Source organism: Schistocerca americana, chromosome 4 (assembly GCF_021461395.2).
Source record: "Schistocerca americana isolate TAMUIC-IGC-003095 chromosome 4, iqSchAmer2.1, whole genome shotgun sequence".
Taxonomy (NCBI): Eukaryota; Metazoa; Arthropoda; class Insecta; order Orthoptera; family Acrididae; genus Schistocerca; species Schistocerca americana.
In genome coordinates, this window is record NC_060122.1 from 343,208,072 (window position 1) to 343,227,728 (window position 19,657).

At 46.6% G+C, this 19,657-nt stretch overlaps 1 protein-coding gene across 1 annotated transcript in view; it reads right to left on the bottom strand.

Moving 5' to 3' along the window:
- The window catches only part of LOC124613469 (odorant receptor Or2-like), a 68,036-nt gene extending 48,907 nt beyond the window's left edge, over window positions 1-19,129 (bottom strand). The window contains exon 1 of the mRNA XM_047142176.1: window positions 18,339-19,129. Coding sequence (XP_046998132.1) covers window positions 18,339-19,129 — 791 coding nt within the window. The remainder of the gene's footprint in view (window positions 1-18,338) is intronic.
- Window positions 19,130-19,657: the final 528 nt, after the last annotated feature.

A 19,657-nucleotide genomic window follows, 5' to 3' on the forward strand; every position in this document is an offset into this window, starting at 1 on the left:
GTCTATACTTTTTCCGAGTCAGTTTCTACTTGCCTTCCATGGATATAACATGTTCTGGCGCATTGCACTGAGTGTGCCCCAGCAGTCTGAGCAGCAGTTGGCACCACAGTGACACAACGAACGGTTACAAATCGGTTACTTCAAGGACATCTCAGAGCCAGACGCCCTAGAGCGTTCATTCCACTGACCCCAAACCACATATATTTGTAACTTCAGTGGCGCAAAGCGAGAGTTCATTGGAGTGCAGGGTGAAGATCTGTTGTGTTTTCTGACGAAAGCTGGACCTGCTTCAGTGCAAGTGATGGCCGTGTATTGGTAAGAAGGAGGTCAGGGACATCATCGGACGACAACTCCAGCGACACCCACAACAGCATTAACCGTTCCTATATTGACTGACCACGTGCGACAGGCAAGGAACTCCATCCCACAAACTGACATGTGGCATCTGTACGACACAATGCATGCACATCTGCACGCTTACATTAAACATTCTGGCGATTACTCAGATCGTACCAGGATTTCACGTTTCCAATGGTTTACCTCGTGCTTGTATTAAACTGTGATATTGCTATGTTAATCAGATATATTACCTAGGCAAATGTATTCCCGAAATTTAATTATTCTACATTAATTATTTTTTAGTGCTGCGATTTTTTTTCCTTCAGTGTATATTAAGTAAGTTAAGATTCACTCATCCACATAAAAATACCACATTTTACGTGTATAATAGATGATTTTGTACCGCTATTGTCGTTGGTTACCTAATCTTTGCCGCTTGATACCAGTTATAACCTGTTTCCTTTGACATTTGCCTGTTTCGGTAGTTCAACTGACTCTGAAGCTGTGGACCTACGACACCGTACAGAGACTGCCGCGATACAACGTGTCGGTAGTACCCATATACAGTGTCGCGCGAATTTGTCGCTAGTAGTGTACTAGGCTTTCGGCCAGAGTGTCACAGATAATCGGCGAAGGCCATCTCGAGATCTCAACCCAGCTTCCGGTAGTCTGTTCCTGACGGTTAGTGACGACACTCTGTCTATATTATCTGCCTGAATTTCAACCGTTGTCATCGTCTATTCAGCAAAGCCAGTCTAACAGTCGTACGACGTTCTCGTGGTGTAGTCCATCTGCAGGGACCTGTCCCTATTCTTGACACACTGTAATCCTACGTCTTTATCGTCAACACTCTGCCTACTGTCATTGCAATACAGCTATGTGGCCTATCTGTACGATGCTCCCAAGTCCTTCACGTCAATGATTCCTCCTCCAAGTCCAGGGCACGGTATGTTGCAGTCTCAAGCTGAAAAACACCCGAACCGTTAAACACAACCAATCATGGTCTGGTACTCACATCTTTCCTCATTTGTAGGGATGACATCATGTGAACTGAAAAAAAAAAAAAAGATAGCACAAGGATGAAATTTTAATCAACAAATTCCACGTAGAAATACTGGAGCATCACTTTAGTAACTTGTTGTGAAGGTGTTCGTGGTGTGATGCTTGCCGTTTCCATCAGTGAACAACGAACGACATTAAACATTCCCTCGTGAACCTCTGCAGCAAGATCTGAAATCATGCAACATTCTTCTACATCACAAACTGGAACATACCTTCAGAAGAATTGTACTAATTCGAGTATTTAAGGTGTTCTTTACGTACAAATAAGAATAAAAATTCTAACACTAAGGAATAATTAATATAGTGTAATGAAATTTCGCAATAAATTTATCTGGGTAACTTATTTAAGTGATTAATGTTGCAAGTTCACAGGTTAATGTTAGCACGAGAAAAGCTGGTACGTTAATAGCCGGTGTAACCGCCAGAATGTTCAATATAAGCATACAGACTTGCGTGAATTGCGTTGTACAGTAACAGGATGTCAGTTTGTGAGATGGAGTCCCATACCTGTTGCACAGCGATGATTAATGTTGTTATCTGGGTTTGTAGTCCGATGATGTCCCATACGTGCTCGGTTGGAGACAGATATCGAGCAGGCCAAGACAACGTGTTGGCACTTTGTAGGCCTTGTTGGGTTAAAACAGCGGTATGTTAGATAGCATTATATCACTGGATACAATTCATAGCGGCACCACAACAGGTGCTGCAGGCTAACGTACATTTCTGCAGTCAGGGTGCGTGGGATACCCACGACAGTGCTCCTATTGTCATAAGAAATCGCAACCCAGACTATAACTCAACGTGCAGGACCGGTGTTTGTAGGCTGCTGACAGATTGGTTGCAGTCGCTCACCTAGCCTCCTTCTAACCAACACACGGCCGTCACTTACACCGAAGCGGAACCAGCCTTTGTCAGAAAGCACTACAGACATCCACTCCACCATCCAATGAGCTCTCGCTTGACGCCACTGGAGTCGCATACAGCAGATGTTTCAGTTCAGTGGAATGCACGCAACAGGGCATTCGGCCCGGAGGTGTCCGTAAAGTAACGGATTTGTAACAATTTGTTGTGCCACGGGGGTCCCAACTGCTGCTCGAGTTGTTGTTGCAGAAGCAGTACGATGCGGCGCAGTAATACGCCGAACACGACTGTCTTCCCTGTCAGTAATGCCAAGTGGCCATCCGGAGCCAGATCTTCACGTGACCTTCCCGTGACCTCCAGCCAGCAATCACGTACAGTAGTTACATTCCTGCCGTGTCTTTACGAAATATCGTGGAGGGAACATCCGGCTTCTCGTAGTTCTATTACACAATCTACACATAACAAAAAAAGTTTTGCATCACCCCGATTCACGGAATTCCTGAAGATAGACGTTGACTGTGGATATTGTATCACAGACACAGTCCCTTTCATTGTTTAGAGATGTCACTAAATCCACCCAAAGATGTAAACAACCATGCTTGAGCAGCGCCTATTACACTGAGGGGATCCGACAGCCGATCAGTTCCAGTCATTCCACCAGGAAGGAGGTACACAGCCGTTTTTATCTTTAATTTAACCATGCCTAGACGTTCAATACCGCGGTTCGATCGCGTCCGCATTGTTACTTCGTGCCAGGAAGGGCTCTCAACAAGGGAAGTGTCCAGGCGTCTCGGAGAGAAACCAAAGCGATGTTGTTCGGAGATGGAGCAGACACAGAGAGACAGGAACTGTCGATGACATGCCTTGCTCAGGCCGCCCAAGGGCTGCTACTATAGTGGATGACCGCTACCTACGGATTATGGCTCGGAGGAATCCTGACAGCAACGCAACCATGTTGAATAATGCTTTTCGTGCAGCCACAGGACGTTGTGTTACGACTAATTTGTGCGCAATAGGCTGCATGATACGCAACTTCACTCCCAACAGCCATGGCGAGGTCCATCAACTTCACCCCTGACGTCCATGGCGTGGTCCATCTTTCCAACGACGACACCATGCAGCGCGCTAAAAATGAGCCCAACAACATGCCGAATGGACCGCTCAGGATTGGCATCACGTTCTCTTCTCCAATGAGTGTCGCATATGCCTTCAACCAGACAATCTTGAAGACGTGTTTGGAGGCAACCCGGTCAGGCTGAACGCCTTAGACACTGTCCAGCGAGTGCAGCAAAATGGAGGTTCCCTGATGTTTTGAGGTGGCATTATGTGGGGCCGACGTACGCCGCTGGTGGTCATGGAAGGTGCCGTAATGGCTTTACGATACATGAATGCTGTGGTGTCACCACCAGACACCACATTTGATAGGTAGTAGCCTTTAAATCGGCCGCGGTCCGTTAGTATACGTCGGACCCCCGTGTCGCCACTAATCAGTGATTGCAGACCGGGCGCCGCAACATGGCAGGTCTAGAGAGGCTTCCTAGCACTCGCCCCAGTTGTACAGCCGACTTTGCTAGCGATGGTTCACTGCCTACTTACGTTCTCATTTGCCGAGACGATAGTTTAGCATAGCCTTCAGCTACTTTATTTGCTATGACCTAGCAAGGCACCATTATCAGTTACTATTGATATTGTGAATCATGTACCGTCAAGACCGACGTTCATCATTAATGGATTAAAGTTAAGTATTCCACCAGCTACGTCAGTTTATCTAAATTCTAATTTCCTTGTCCTGTTCCAGACCTCACGCCAGCCTGCGTGAGCTAAAACGCGTGCATTTCGGCCTCCTTTAGTAAAACGGTGTTTGCTCCCCTGCCAACCACAACATTGGCGATGAGGCAAAACCGCTTTCTTCTCTAAACTGCCCTGATTTACTTGTGTAATGGCTTCGCCGCAATCTCCAGATGCACTGTCCTAATTTTATCGCTTACAGAATCAGCAGACGCAGGCCTTACTGGATGCCCTTGGACAGCTCGTCCAGGGTCAACACGTGATACAAAACGATGCGGCAGCCGCCGCTCCACTGCTAACGCAGCCACAACACGCTGTTGCACCAAATTTTCGACTTTTTGATGCTGCACTGGAAAGCTGGACGGATTGGTCACGCCAATTTGGATTCCATCTTGCCGCCTACAGAATTCAAGGTAACGAGCGGCAGCCTTTTTTGTTGTCTTCGGTCGGCGTGAATACGTACCGTGTGATAGTCAAATTATTTCCCCGACACGACGTAGCAACTCTGTCCTACGAAGAAATTTTGTCTGCATTAGATGCATATTTCAAAGAATCAGTCAATGTAGTTGCGAAACGGTATACCTTCTTTCGTACAAAACGTAAGGCAGGTCAGACTAATCGGGAGTGGGTTGCAACCTTGCAAGTCCTTACTAGGGATTGTGCTTTTGAGTGTCAATGTGGAGTCCCTTATTCAGATACTATGGTACGTGATGCAATTGCACAGAACGTTTCTGGTGTTCGTATAAGGGAACAGATTTTGAAACTAGTCAATCCCTCTCTTCAACAAGTGATGGACATATTGGATCGGAAGGACACACTTGACTTTGCTCAGGAATCATTTGAAACTTCGCCAGCAGTGTGTCAGGTTAACCAGCCTGCCGGGCGAGCTGTACGGAACAGTAAACAGCCATCGCGCACGGCCGCGCCGCTGCCGCCAGGCTCTCAGCCACGTGTGCCGCGCCAGCAAGCAAATGCAGTGCTAAAATCATGCCCGCGGTGTGCTCCTAGACATTCACGTGAGAATTGCCCGTCACGTCAAGCTATTTGCTTTTCCTGCAATAAAAAAGGACATGTTCAGAGTGTTTGCCAGAAAAAGCTCAGATCGGAAACTCACAACCATTCCAGGCCCTTTGCTTCGCGCTGGAATCGGAATCGAACCAAGGATACTCAGGCTCGCGAAACTTCGCCCATGGAAATTCATGTAGTTCATTCCACTCCGCCCAGTGCCACTCTCTCTAACAGTGACTGTGTTCGTCCCACAAATAGTGTGCATCGACATCGCCGGAATTCCCGTCAAGTCGCAAGTGATTTTGTACCAGAGTCAGTTCACGTTGCACGAGACAGTCGCTCTTGTCGTCAGCAGGACAATAAACTTTTTGTAGACTTGGACATTAACGGCAAAGTGATACCATTCCAGCTCGATACCAGAGCTGCAGTTTCACTTATCAATCAAGACACGTACAAACAGCTGGGCACACCTCCGTTGCGTGCCGCAAATGTTAACTAGTTATTCAGGTCAAGATATCCCTGTGTTAGGACAGTGCCGCCTTCTTGCAACATACAAAGGACAAACAAAACTTGTGTCATTTTATGTCCTTCGTTCTTCTTCTGCAGTGAACTTGTTTGGTTTCGATTTATTTCAGTTGTTTAACTTGTCTATAGTAAATCAGGTCCTATCAGTGAACTAGACTGTGCCTTCCGACAGTGTTTCTCGTCTATGTGAAGAATTTGCAGACATTTTTGCACCGGGCCTTGGTTGCGCTAAGAACTATAAAGCACATTTGGAACTGAAAGTAAACGCGCAACCGAAATTTTTCAGAGCACGCAATGTTCCCCACGCATTGCGTGATGAGGTCGCAAAAACATTACATGATTTGGAATCACAAGGTGTAATTGAACGTGTGCAGGGTTCTCTCTGGGCATCACCCTTAGTAATTTTGCCAAAACCTTCAGGAAATTGAGACTTTGTGTGGACTTCAAGGCAACAGTGAATCCACAACTGTTGATTGCAACTTTTCCTTTACCCTGCCCGGAAGATCTTTTTGACAAACTGTGCCCGGATAAATATTTTTCGAAGTTGGACCTCTCAGATGCGTACTTGCAAATACCGGTGGACGAAGAATCCCAGCGCGTTTTGGTGGTTAACATGCATCTTGGGTTGTATCATTTCAAACGACTGCCATTCGGGTGTGTGTCTGCCCCTGCATTGTTTCAGCAATATCTACAAACTGTTTGTACCTCGGTCCCTATTGCAGCAAATTATCTGGACGATATTGTGTACTCCGGAAAGACGGAAGAAGAACATTTGGCCAATCTCAGAACATTACTTCAGGTCTTGCGACAAAATGGTCTTCGCTTGCGGAAGGAAATATGTGTGTTTTTTGCTCGTGATTTGCCATACCTGGGACATGTACTCAATGCCCAAGGCATACATCCCAGTCCCACGCACCTTCGTGCCATACAAGACTTGCATTCGCCGCAGAATTTGAAGCAGCTACAGAGTGTGCTGGGAAAAATAAATTATTATAACAGATATGTGCCACATGCCTCATCCATTTCAGCTCCGCTTCATCGCTTACGCCGTAAAGGTGTTCCGTTCTTCTGGACGACGGAATGCGAACGCGCCTTTCGCCAGTTGAAATCGGCGTTGCTTTCCAATACTTGCCTTACTCCATTCGATCCCCAGAAGCCCCTTTTGTTGATGGTCGATGCATCGGATTTCGGGATCGGGGCTGTGCTTGCGCACAAAGATGGATCGCACGATCGCCCTATTGCCTTTGCGTCCAAATTGCTCTCGTCTGCGCAAAGAAATTATCCACAGATCGAGAAAGAAGCATTGGCTCTCGTATTTGGTGTTACAAAGATGCACGATTTCTTGGATGGCCGTCACTTTACCATAATCACAGACCACAAACCTTTGACATCGCTTTTTCATTCGACCAAGCCTGTACCTCCACGTACAGCGCAGAAATTCATTCGCTGGTCTATTTTCCTCTCGCAGTACCGCTACTATATCTTGTATCGATCCACTGCTAAGCACAGAAACGCCGATGCGTTGTCCAGCTTGCCTGTTGCTGAGGATAGGTCATTCGATTCCTCCGAACTTGCTTGCATGTTCATTGATGCGGAAACCGATGACGTGGTCGAATCGTTTCCGACTGATTTTCGTCGTGTAGCTACAGCCACACCTGCCGACGCTGTCCTTGCTACCGTTCTGCGTTTTGTTGCTACGCAATGGCCCTTGTCAAAGTCACGGATCGGGGACCCGTTGGTTCGCCGATTTTTTGCTCACAAGGAGAGACTTTTTGTTCGACGTGGTGTTTTGCTGTTGCGATCTGATAATGATCAGTCTAGGGTCGTGGTCCCACCGCGGAAATTCTTTGCATGGCCAAAAGCCACTTCCCTTGGCAACGCTTACACATCGATTTTGCTGGTCCATTCTGGAATGCTCGATGGTTGGTTGTGGTAGATCTCATTCAGTAATTTTCCTTTTGTTGTCCGGATGTCTTCCACGATGTCATCTGCCACCATCCAAGCGTTATCCGCTATCTTTTGCATTGAAGGTCTTCCACAGACTATTGTTTCCGACAATGGCCCACAATTCATGTCCGCAGAATTTCAGTCATTCTGCAAGGCCAATGGTATTCAACATTTGACGTCCGCGCCGTTTTCACTACAGTCAAACGGTGCCGCTGAACGATTGGTCAGGACTTTCAAGTCACAGATGTTGAAGTTAAAAGAGTCGCATTCTCGGGAGGACGCGTTATTGCTCTTTTTGTCCGCGTATCGCTCTCAGCCCCGAGATGGTCGCTCGCCAGCTGAGTTGCTCCACGGTCGCCCTCATCGAACCTCGATCTCTGCTACATCCGCCGCATCAGGTTCCTGTGCAGAGGCAGACGCCTGCTTTTGCCCCAGGCGACGTTGTCTACTACCGCCACTACCGTGGTTCACGGCGTTGGCTCGAAGGGCGCATTCTTCGCTGCCTCGGCCGCGCTATGTATCTGGTTTTGGGGGCCTCTGGTGAGGTGCGCCGGCATCTCAAGCAGCTGCGCCTCTGTCGTCGCACGGGATCTGCCGCTCGCCGTCTGCTTTCAGCGACGGTGCCGTCCGATCAGCGCCCTGGGGACCCATCTACTGGCTCGCCTCAGCCCCAGGTGTTACCGACGCTGCCTTCCATTTTGCCCCATGGCGACGCGCCGCCGCCACCGCCGCCGCCGCCTGTTCTCCCACCGGCGACTCCCGCAGTGGACGCGTCGCTGCAACCGCCGGGCGCCTCCCTGGGTCACGCGCCACCGATCGCTTCCCGTGACCAGTTGTCCTCCGACATGGAACTCTTGCCCGCTCCGGACCATATGTCGTCTTCGCCAGTCGGGTGTCCCGGCCCGATGGAGGTCCACCGTTCGGCCCCTCCTGTCTCTCTGCGGGCGCATACACCGCATGTTGGCGTGCACCCTGGAGCAGGTTTTCAGGCGTTTCCTAGCTCCCCGCCGTCCGAATGGCAGGGTGCGGGTGTCACAGCCTCGCCTGTTGTTAGGCTCCCCACCTCGTCGCATACGTCAACATGGGGTCCTCCCCACGGCGGGCGGAAGCCTTATGCCACAACCGTACGCCGATTTGCGGGGGAGGAATGTGGTGTCACGGCCAGACACCACACTTGCTAGGCGGTAGCCTTTAAATCGGCCGCGGTCCGTTAGTATACGTCGGACTCGCGTGTCGCCACTAATCAGTGATTGCAGACCGAGCGCCGCCACACGGCAGGTCTAGAGAGACTTCCTAGCACTCGCCCCAGTTGTACAGCCGACTTTGCTAGCGATGGTTCACTGCCTACTTACGTTCTCATTTGCTGAGACGATAGTTTAGCATAGCCTTCAGCTACTTTATTTACTACGACCTAGCAAGGCGCGATTATGAGTTGCTATTGATATTGTGAATCATGTACCGTCAAGACCGACGTTCATTATTGATGAACTACGTCCGTTTTTCTAATTTCAAATTTCCTTGTCCTGTTGCAGACCTCACGCCAGCCTGCGTGAGCTAAAACGCGTGCATTTCGGCCTCCTTTAGTAAAACAGTGTTGGCTCCCCTGCCAACCACAACAAATGCTATCCTCCGACCGATAGTGCAACCACAACGGCAGTATATTGGCGAGGCATTCGTCTTCATGATGACAATTCGCGCTCCCATCTTGTGAATGACTTCTTTCAGGACAAAGACATCGCTCGACAAGAGTGGCCTGATTTTCTCCACACATGAAGCCTATCGAACATGCTGGGGATACATCGAAAAGGGCTATTTATGGACAACGTGACCCACCAAACGCTCTGAGGGATCTACGCCGAATCGCTGTTGAGGAGTGGGACGATCTGGACCAACAGTGCCTTGATGAACTTGTGAATAGTATACCACGACGAATATAGGCATGCATCAATGCAAGAGGACGTGCTATTGGGTATTAGACGTACCGAAGTGTACAGCAATCTGGACCACCACCTCTGAAGGTCTAGCTGTACGGTGGTATAACAGGCAACGTCTGGTTTTCATGAGCAATAAAAATGGCGGAAATGATGTTTATGTTGATATCTATTCCACTTTCCTGTACAGGTTCTGGACCTCTCGGAACCGTGGTGATGCAAAACTTTTTTTGATGTGTTAGTTCAACCTCAGTGAGGTTTTGATAACTGCGTCAGGCCAATCACAAAGGTAACTAATGCTCACAGCCTTTACAGTGTGTCTTTAAAGTAAAACTGTTTTGCATCCACACACTTGTCATTCTCTCGCAACTATCGCGAAATTTGAATAGGCATCATTTTTCAGATGTAGTAACCCATATACTAACCTCCGTTTACCTCATACAACTTCTTCTTGATATTGGAATTTTTTCCGTCAGTGTGGTTATGTTTGGGTAAAGGGGAACTAGGAAACTATAATGTAGCGGGAAATGAGCCGAATCTACAACCACATGATTACTCTGCAGTTTACACTTAAGTGCCTGGCAGAGGGTTCATCGAACCACTTTAACTCTATTTCTCTACCTTTCCACTCTCGATCAGCCCGTGGGAGCGTTGGAGACTGAAATTTCATTAAAAGATCGCGCCGCAATGAAAAAGGTATTTTTTTAATGATCGCTACCCCAACTCGAGTATCATATTGGTGACATTCTCTGCCCTACTCCGCGATAATACGATACAGGTTGCACTTTTTTGAACTTTTCCATGTTCTGAGTCAGTACTATCTGTAAGGATAGTTCCAGTTTGTTTGTAGTTGATATCCTTAGATATTTAGTTGAATTGACACCCTTTGTATTTGAGTGATTTATCGTGTAACCGAAATTTAACGGATTCCTTTTAGTAATCATGCGAGTTATCTCACATTTTTCATTATTTGTGGTCAATAGGCACTTCTCGCACCATACACATGTTGCTGTTGATGTGGTCTTCAGTCCAAATTCTGGTTAGATGCAGCTCTCCATGTTACTCTATCCTGTGCAAGCCTCTTCATCTCCGAGTAACTACTGCAACCTACATCCTTCTGAATCTTCTTCATTTATTCATTTCTTGGTCTCCCTCTACGATTTTTACCCCCAGCCTTCCATCCAGTACTAAATTAATGTCCTGCCAACCGAGCCGTTCTTCTGTTCAGGTTGTGCCACTAATTTCTTTTCTCCCCAGTTCTGTTCAGTACCTCCTTATTAGTTACGTGATCAGCCCATCTAATCTGAACATTATTCTGTAGGAAACTTCCTGGCAGATTAAAACTGTGTGCCCGACCGAGACTCGAACTCGGGACCTTTGCCTTTCGCGGGCAAGTGCTCTGCCATCTGAGCTACCGAATCACGACTCACGCCCGGTACTCACAGCTTTACTTCTGCCAGTATCTCGTCTCCTACCTTCCAAATTTTACAGAAGCTCTTCTGCGAACCTTGCAGAACTAACACTCCTGGAAGAAAGGATACTGCGGAGACATGGTTTAGCCACAGCCTGGGGGCTGTTTCCAGAATGAGATTTTCACTCTGCAGCGGCCAGGAAGTTTCATATCACCGCATACTCCGCTGCAGAGTGAAAATCTCATTCTGGAAACAGCCCCCAGGCTGTGGCTAAACCATGTCTCCGCAGTATCCTTTCTTCCAGGAGTGTTAGTTCTGCAAGGTTCGCAGAAGAGCTTCTGTAAAGTTTGGAAGGTAGGAGACGAGATACTGGCAGAAGTAAAGCTGTGAGGACCGGGCGTGAGTCGTGATTCGGTAGCTCAGATGGTAGAGCACTTGCCCGCGAAAGGCAAAGGTCCCGAGTTCGAGTCTCGGTCGGGCACACAGTTTTAATCTGCCAAGAAGTTTCCTACAGAATAATGTTCAGATTAAATGGGCTGATCACGTAACTAATAAGGAGGTACTGAACAGAACTGGGGAGAAAAGAAATTAGTGGCACAACCTGAACAGAAGAACGGCTCGGTTGGCAGGACATTAATTTAGTACTAGATGGAAGGCTGGGGGTAAAAATCGTAGAGGGAGACCAAGAAATGAATAAATGAAGAAGATTCAGAAGGATGTAGGTTGCAGTAGTTACTCGGAGATGAAGAGGCTTGCACAGGATAGAGTAGCATGGAGAGCTGCATCTAACCAGAATTTGGACTGAAGACCACATCAACAGCAACATGTGTATGGTGCGAGAAGTGCCTATTGACCACAAATAATGAAAAATGTGAGATAACTCGCATGATTACTAAAAGGAATCCGTTAAATTTCGGTTACACGATAAATCACTCAAATACAAAGGGTGTCAATTCAACTAAATATCTAAGGATATCAACTACAAACAAACTGGAACTATCCTTACAGATAGTACTGACTCAGAACATGGAAAAGTTCAAAAAAGTGCAACCTGTATCGTATTATCGCGGAGTAGGGCAGAGAATGTCACCAATATGATACTCGAGTTGGGGTAGCGATCATTAAAAAAATACCTTTTTCATTGCGGCGCGATCTTTTAATGAAATTTCAGTCTCCAACGCTCCCACGGGCTGATCGAGAGTGGAAAGGTAGAGAAATAGAGTTAAAGTGGTTCGATGAACCCTCTGCCAGGCACTTAAGTGTAAACTGCAGAGTAATCATGTGGTTGTAGATTCGGCTCATTTCCCGCTACATTATAGTTTCCTAGTTCCCCTTTACCCAAACATAACCACACTGACGGAAAAAATTCCAATATCAAGAAGAAGTTGTATGAGGTAAACGGAGGTTAGTATATGGGTTACTACATCTGAAAAATGATGCCTATTCAAATTTCGCGATAGTTGCGAGAGAATGACAAGTGTGTGGATGCAAAACAGTTTTACTTTAAAGACACGCTGTAAAGGCTGTGAGCATTAGTTACCTTTGTGATTGGCCTGACGCAGTTATCAAAACCTCACTGAGGTTGAACTAACACATCAAAAAAAGTTTTGCATCACCACGGTTCCGAGAGGTCCAGAACCTGTACAGGAAAGTGGAATAGATATCAACATAAACATCATTTCCGCCATTTTTATTGCTCATGAAAACCAGACGTTGCATGTTATACCACCGTACAGCTAGACCTTCAGAGGTGGTGGTCCAGATTGCTGTACATTTCGGTACGTCTAATACCCAATAGCACGTCCTCTTGCATTGATGCATGCCTATATTCGTCGTGGTATACTATTCACAAGTTCATCAAGGCACTGTTGGTCCAGATCGTCCCACTCCTCAACAGCGATTCGGCGTAGATCCCTCAGAGCGTTTGGTGGGTCACGTTGTCCATAAATAGCCCTTTTCGATGTATCCCCAGCATGTTCGATAGGGTTCATGTGTGGAGAAATTCAGGCCACTCTAGTCGAGCGATGTCTTTGTCCTGAAAGAAGTCATTCACAAGATGGGAGCGCGAATTGTCATCATGAAGACGAATGCCTCGCCAATATACTGCCGTTGTGGTTGCACTATCGGTCGGAGGATAGCATTTGTTGTGGTTGGCAGGGGAGCCAACACTGTTTTACTAAAGGAGGCCGAAATGCACGCGTTTTAGCTCACGCAGGCTGGCGTGAGGTCTGCAACAGGACAAGGAAATTAGAATTTAGAAAAACGGACGTAGTTCATCAATGATGAACGTCGGTCTTGACGGTACATGATTCACAATATCAATAGCAACATCGCTAGCAAAGTCGGCTGTACAACTGGGGCGAGTGCTAGGAAGTCTCTCTAGACCTGCCGTGTGGCGGCGCTCGGTCTGCAATCACTGATTAGTGGCGACACGCGGGTCCGACGTATACTAACTGACCGCGGCCGATTTAAAGGCTACCGCCTAGCAAGTGTGGTGTCTGGCCGTGACACCACATTCCTCCCCCGCAAATCGGCGCACGGTTGTGGCATAAGGCTTCCGCCCGCCGTGGGGAGGACCCCATGTTGACGTATGCGACGAGGTGGGGAGCCTAACAACAGGCGAGGCTGTGACACCCGCACCCTGCCATTCGGACGGCGGGGAGCTAGGAAACGCCTGAAAACCTGCTCCAGGGTGCACGCCAACATGCGGTGTATGCGCCCGCAGAGAGACAGGAGGGGCCGAACGGTGGACCTCCATCGGGCCGGGACACCCGACTGGCGAAGACGACATATGGTCCGGAGCGGGCTAGAGTTCCATGTCGGAGGACAACTGGACTCGAACTCGGGACCTTTGCCTTTCGCGGGCAAGTGCTCTACCATCTGAGCTACCGAAGCACGACTCACGCCCGGTACTCACAGCTTTACTTCTGCCAGTATCTCGTCTCCTACCTTCCAAATTTTACAGAAGCTCTTCTGCGAACCTTGCAGAACTAGCACTCCTGAAAGAAAGGATACTGCGGAGACATGGCTTAGCCAAAGCCTGGGAGATGTTTCCAGAATGAGATTTTCACTCTGCAGCGGAGTATGCGGTGATATGAAACTTCCTGGCCGCTGCAGAGTGAAAATCTCATTCTGGAAACAGCCCCCAGGCTGTGGCTAAGCCATGTCTTCGCAGTATCCTTTCTTCCAGGAGTGCTAGTTCTGCAAGGTTCGCAGAAGAGCTTCTGTAAAGTTTGGAAGGTAGGAGACGAGATACTGGCAGAAGTAAAGCTGTGAGGAGCGGGCGTGAGTCGTGATTCGGTAGCTCAGATGGTAGAGCACTTGCCCGCGAAAGGCAAAGGTCCCGAGTTCGAGTCTCGGTCGGGCACACAGTTTTAATCTGCCAGGAAGTTTCATATCAGCGCACACTCCGCTGCAGAGTGGAAATCTCATTCTGGATTATTCTGTAGCACCAAATTTCGAAAGGTTCTATTCTCCTCTTATCTAAGCTGTTTATCGTCCATGTTTCACTTCCGTACATCGCCACGCTCTATACAAATATTTTCAGAAAAGAGTTCCTGACATTGAAATCTATACTCGATGTTAGCAAATTTCTTTTCTTCAGAAGCGGTTTTCTTGTCATTGCCAGTTTACATTTTAAATACTCTCTACTACGACCATCATCAGTTATTTTCCTGCCCAAATATCAAAAGTCATCTACTACTTTAAATGTCTCTTTTCCCAATCCGATTCTATTAGCATCACCTAATTTAATTCGACTACATTCAATTATCCTTGAATTATTTTTGTTGATGTTCATATCATGTCCTCCTTTCAATATACTGTCCATTCGGTTCAACTTCTCTTCTAAGTCGTTTACTGTCTCTGACAGAATTAAAATGTCTTTGGCAAACCTCCAAGTTTTTTTTCTTCTCCCTGGACTTCAATACTACTGCAAATTTTTCTTTTGTTTCCATTACTGCTTGCTAAATATACAGATTGAATAACATCGGAAACAGGCTACAGCTCTGCCTCACTCTCTTCCCAACTGCTGCTTTCCTTTGATGCCCCTCAACTCTGAAAACTGCCATCTGATTCCTGTACAAATTGTAAATAGCTTTTCGCTCCCTGTATTTTGCCCCTGCCACCTTCAGAATTTGAAAGAGAATATTCCGTCAACATTGTCCAAAGCCTTCTGTAAGTCATCAAATGCTATAATCGTAGGTTTGCCTTTCCTAACTTATCCTTTACAAGACGTCGTAGGATCAGTATTGGCTCATGTATTCCTACATTGCTCCACAATCCAAACTGATCTTCTCCGAGGTCGTTTCTACCGGGTTTCCCATCCTTCTTTATAGAATTCGTGTTAGTATTTTGCAACCGTAACTTATTAAACTGATAGTTCGGAAATTTTCATATTTTTCAGCACCTGCTTTCTTTGTAATTGGATTTATTGCTTTCTTCTTGAAGCCTGAGGGTGTTTCGCCTGTCTCATACATCTTGCTCACCAGATGGAAGAGTTTTGTCATGGGTGGCTCTCCCAAGGCTATCAATAGTTCTAGAGGAATTTTGTCAACTCCCGGGGCCCTGGGGCCTTGTTTCGACTTAGGTCTTTCAGAGCTCTGACATAATATTGACCTCAAATATATCTCGTTTCTACAGACCCTCTATATACTCCTTCTGCTTTCCCTTCTTTGCTTAGGACTTTACATTCCATCTGAGCTCTTGATATTCATACAGGTGGTTCTCTTTTCTCCAAACGTCTCTTTAATTTTCCTGTACGAGGCATCTATCTTTGCCTTGGAGGTATATGCTTCTAAATCCTTACATTTGTCTTCGAGCCATGCCAGCTCAGGCCTTTTGCACTTCCTCTCAGTCTCATTTTTTAGACGTTTGTTTTCCCTTTCAACTGCTTTATTTAAAGCATTTTTATATTCTCTCCTTTCTTCAATTAAATTCAATATATCTTGTATTTCCCCATAATTTCTACTAGCCCTCGTGTTTTTACTTACTCAGTCCTTTGCTGTCTTGGATGGCCGAGCGATTCTAGGCGCTATAGTTTGAAACCAAGTGACCGCTACGGTCGCAGGTTCGAATCCTGCCTCGGGCATGGATGTGTGTGATGTCCTTAGGTTAGTTAGGTTTAAGTAGTTCTAAGTTCTAGGGGACTGATGACCTCAGAAGTTAAGTCCCATAGTGCTCAGAGCCATTTGATTTTGAACCGTTGCTGCCTTCACTATCTCATCTCTCAAAGCTACCCATTCTTCTACTGTATTCCTTTCACCTGTTCTTGTCAATAGTTCCCTAACGCTTCCTCTGTAACTCTCTCCAGCTTCTAGTTCTTTCAGTTTACCTAAGTTCCATCTCCTTAAATTCCTACCTTTTTGCAGTTTCTTCAGTTTTAATCTATGGTTCATAACCAATAAATTATGGTCAGAGTACACATCTGCCCCTGGAAATGTCTTACAATTTAAAATCTGGTTCCGAAATCTCTATATTTTCATGTCACCCCAACAAAACAGTACCATCAAAAGTAGAAAGACCAACACAAGACTATATAATAATAAAATGTCAAGCTGTATAGGGTCTTCTCGGCATATATATATATACATATATATATATATATATATATATATATATATATATATATATATATATATATATATATATATGACACCTGTACAGATACCTCGACTAAATCATTTTGCAATTGGTTTGATAATCTGATGACTTTACTGGACGGTAAATGACAGCATAATTTGTAAAAAAAACTCTGAGATAAGAGCTCAGATTGTTACCTGCCACATTTATATAACTCTGAAACAGCATATGGCCAATAACAGTTCCTTTGGGAACGCCAGACATCGCTTCTGTTTTAGTGGATGACTTTCCATCAGTTATTACAAGATCTGACCTTTCTGACAGGATATCACGAAACCAGTAGCACAACTAAGACGATACTCCCCACTCTCGCGCCATGCTTAGAAGCTTCGGGAATATAGAAATACTGGATCAATTTGAGAGCCCCGGCCGGTTATGACTCATTACTTCTAGAGAATCATGCCCGAGGCAGGATTCGAACCTGCGACTGTAGCAGCAGCGCGTTTCCGGACTGACGCACCTAGAATCGCTCGGCCACCGCGGCCGGCATTGTGTGTATCAACAGATCGTTTCCCAGAGGCAATTCATAATTTTCTAGCACAAACTAAGAATTCAAAACTTGAAATTTGTTGCAACCAAATGGATCAAATACAGTATAGAGGATGAATCAGAACACCTCCGACTGAATGTCAGAGGTTGTTCAGAGATATTTTCGGACTATTTTGACAGAACTTTTGCTCGTCACACAGTAATTGCATTTCTTACCCCTATTTACCTTTCCGTATAGCACTGAAAACATCTACATAGTAGTTAAAATTGTCGACCCTATGCGCCATGCGTCCTGTTTGGAAACAAACGTGTTCCATTTGCTCACGGTGTTCACTGTAGACAACAGTAACACCCACTTCGACTAAAGTTTGCTTTCAGTCCTGATGGATTCTTTCTCGGGTTAGTCTTTCCGGCAGTGTTAGTTGCATGGTAACAGTGATGCACAGCAGTACTAATAGGCTTACTGGTGAAGAGATGACCTACACGGAATCCGCATTCTCTGAGTCCAGTGGACACGAAATCGACGCAAAAACGCTATACTGAGCTGATCCACTGAGACGACAACTACATCGCAGTCCTTCTTCGTTTGTGAGCTGTCTTTAGTAAAAAACTGGCGGGAAATGGTTATGATAAGCTACGTGGAGACCATTTTTATGGACTTTAACTTGCCAAATACCCACGGAATTTTTATTGATGACAATGCGCCATATCACTGGGCCCCAAATGCTCTCTATTCTTTTGAAGAACATTCTGGACAATTCGAGCGAATGATTTGGCCACCCGCGTCTCCCAGCATGAATCCCATCGAAAATTCATGGGAAATAATCGAGAGTTCAGTTCGCGCACAAAAACCTGCACAGGCAACACTCTTCCAATTGTGGACGGCTATAGAGGCAGCATGGCTCAACATTTGTGCAGGGGTCTCCCAACGACTTGTTGAGTCCATGCCACGTCGAGTTGCTGCACTACGCCAGGAGAAAGGAGGTCCGACGCGATTTTAGGAGATATCACGTGAGTTTTTCGATCGGAATATTTACCGATTCTCTGAGATGGCAACTATGTTGCAGTGCTTTTCGTTTGTAAAAAAGTGCCTACAAGAACCGGATCCTTTCGAGTTCAGATGATTGCATACTGAAATCTTTCGCACAGTTATGAAAGTATTTTCACAGAAATTTAGGTAATTCGGACAAGAAATCGAATAAAGAGACTATGGTTCCCTTGTACCAAATACTCCGAAAATTTCCCTGAACAATCGACCATTAGTCGGTTCAGTTCGGTTTCATCATTTATATAACATCAATGAGCTATTGCGAAGAGTGATACTGGCTATATGTACCTTGCGATATCCTGGTGAGTGTGTATGCACAAACGCAGTTCCTCGTACATGCCATCAAGTGAGCCATTGAACTCAAGTTGCAGGTGACCGTTTCCCAGCTGAAGGTCAGATATGCGCAAGGATAGTATACTGAGCTGAGAAGCGGCGTGTATCATGACGGCCGTGAAGAAGCAGTCCATCTGAACGCTGATTACAGCGATCCAGAACGTGGAGGCGCCCTGTATGGCGTAGGACAGCGCGTAAATGGAGTACGGGCTCTCCTCCGTTAAGGGCAGCTGCTCGAAAGGCAATCTTTTGGCTTCGGCTGGCGCTGTAAGTGGCACCAGCGTCCATGCGAGGACCACAAGAGCGTCGTACACGGTGAACGCTTTGGTAATGCGCCGAGCGAGCCTCTGGGCTCCAGCGGAAACCTCCTCGAGCTGTGGTCTTCCTCGAGTGTACTCCCTCTGACTGGTCACCAGGCCGTCCAGCCATCGCACCAGGCGGCAGTAGGAACGCTCGTGCCTCAAGAAGAAGGTCACTTTGAGGACACCCACGATAACAACCGAGATGTTGGACAGAGCCAAGGTGAAGTCTTCCAGATATCCGTCCAGCGTGCAGAGATGGATTACGGCCTCGACGAAATGCCCGAAACAAAGAGCGATGACGACAGTCACGAGGCATCGATACAGCCGCGAACCTGAAAGGGGCCACACGCCAATCAGGTGCAGCATGCGCAGGTCGCACTTGAGCACGGAGCCCCCCGTGTACTGCCACGTCAGTGGCTGACTTTCTTCCGAATCCCAGCCCATGGGCGGACAGCAGCTTACACCAGACTGTCCACACGGGAGTAAATACCTTTAGATTTAAGCTCTATTCCTCTGTCAGCTCCACAGATCGACAATGCGGAAGAGAGTCCTACCCAGTGGATGTGTTCTCCTCCGAACCATCACTTCTCGTACAGTGGAAACCGACGAGAGATCAATACAGAGACGGTAAGCATTTTTCGTTCACCGCTTACGTGCCGTCGTGCTGACATCGATGCACCATAAAGAGAATTCCTAAACAGCTTAGCAGAATCTTGTTAATTAAAGGTGAATGGTGCAGTGACAGTAGTGGTCTTACATCACTCCAACGTACGTAGCTTAGAACATCTGCTATACGTTAACTGTTGTGTAGGAGTAACTAGAATTATATGCGGCAATGCATAAGTGATACATCCTGATATAGAGTTCTGCTTCGTGAGGTTTCATTACAATATCGTGCTCAAAGGGAATATTACTCTCGGTAGAAATCTTACTTCCCACGCCACAACGAGAAGATTCACGAGTGAATAGTTA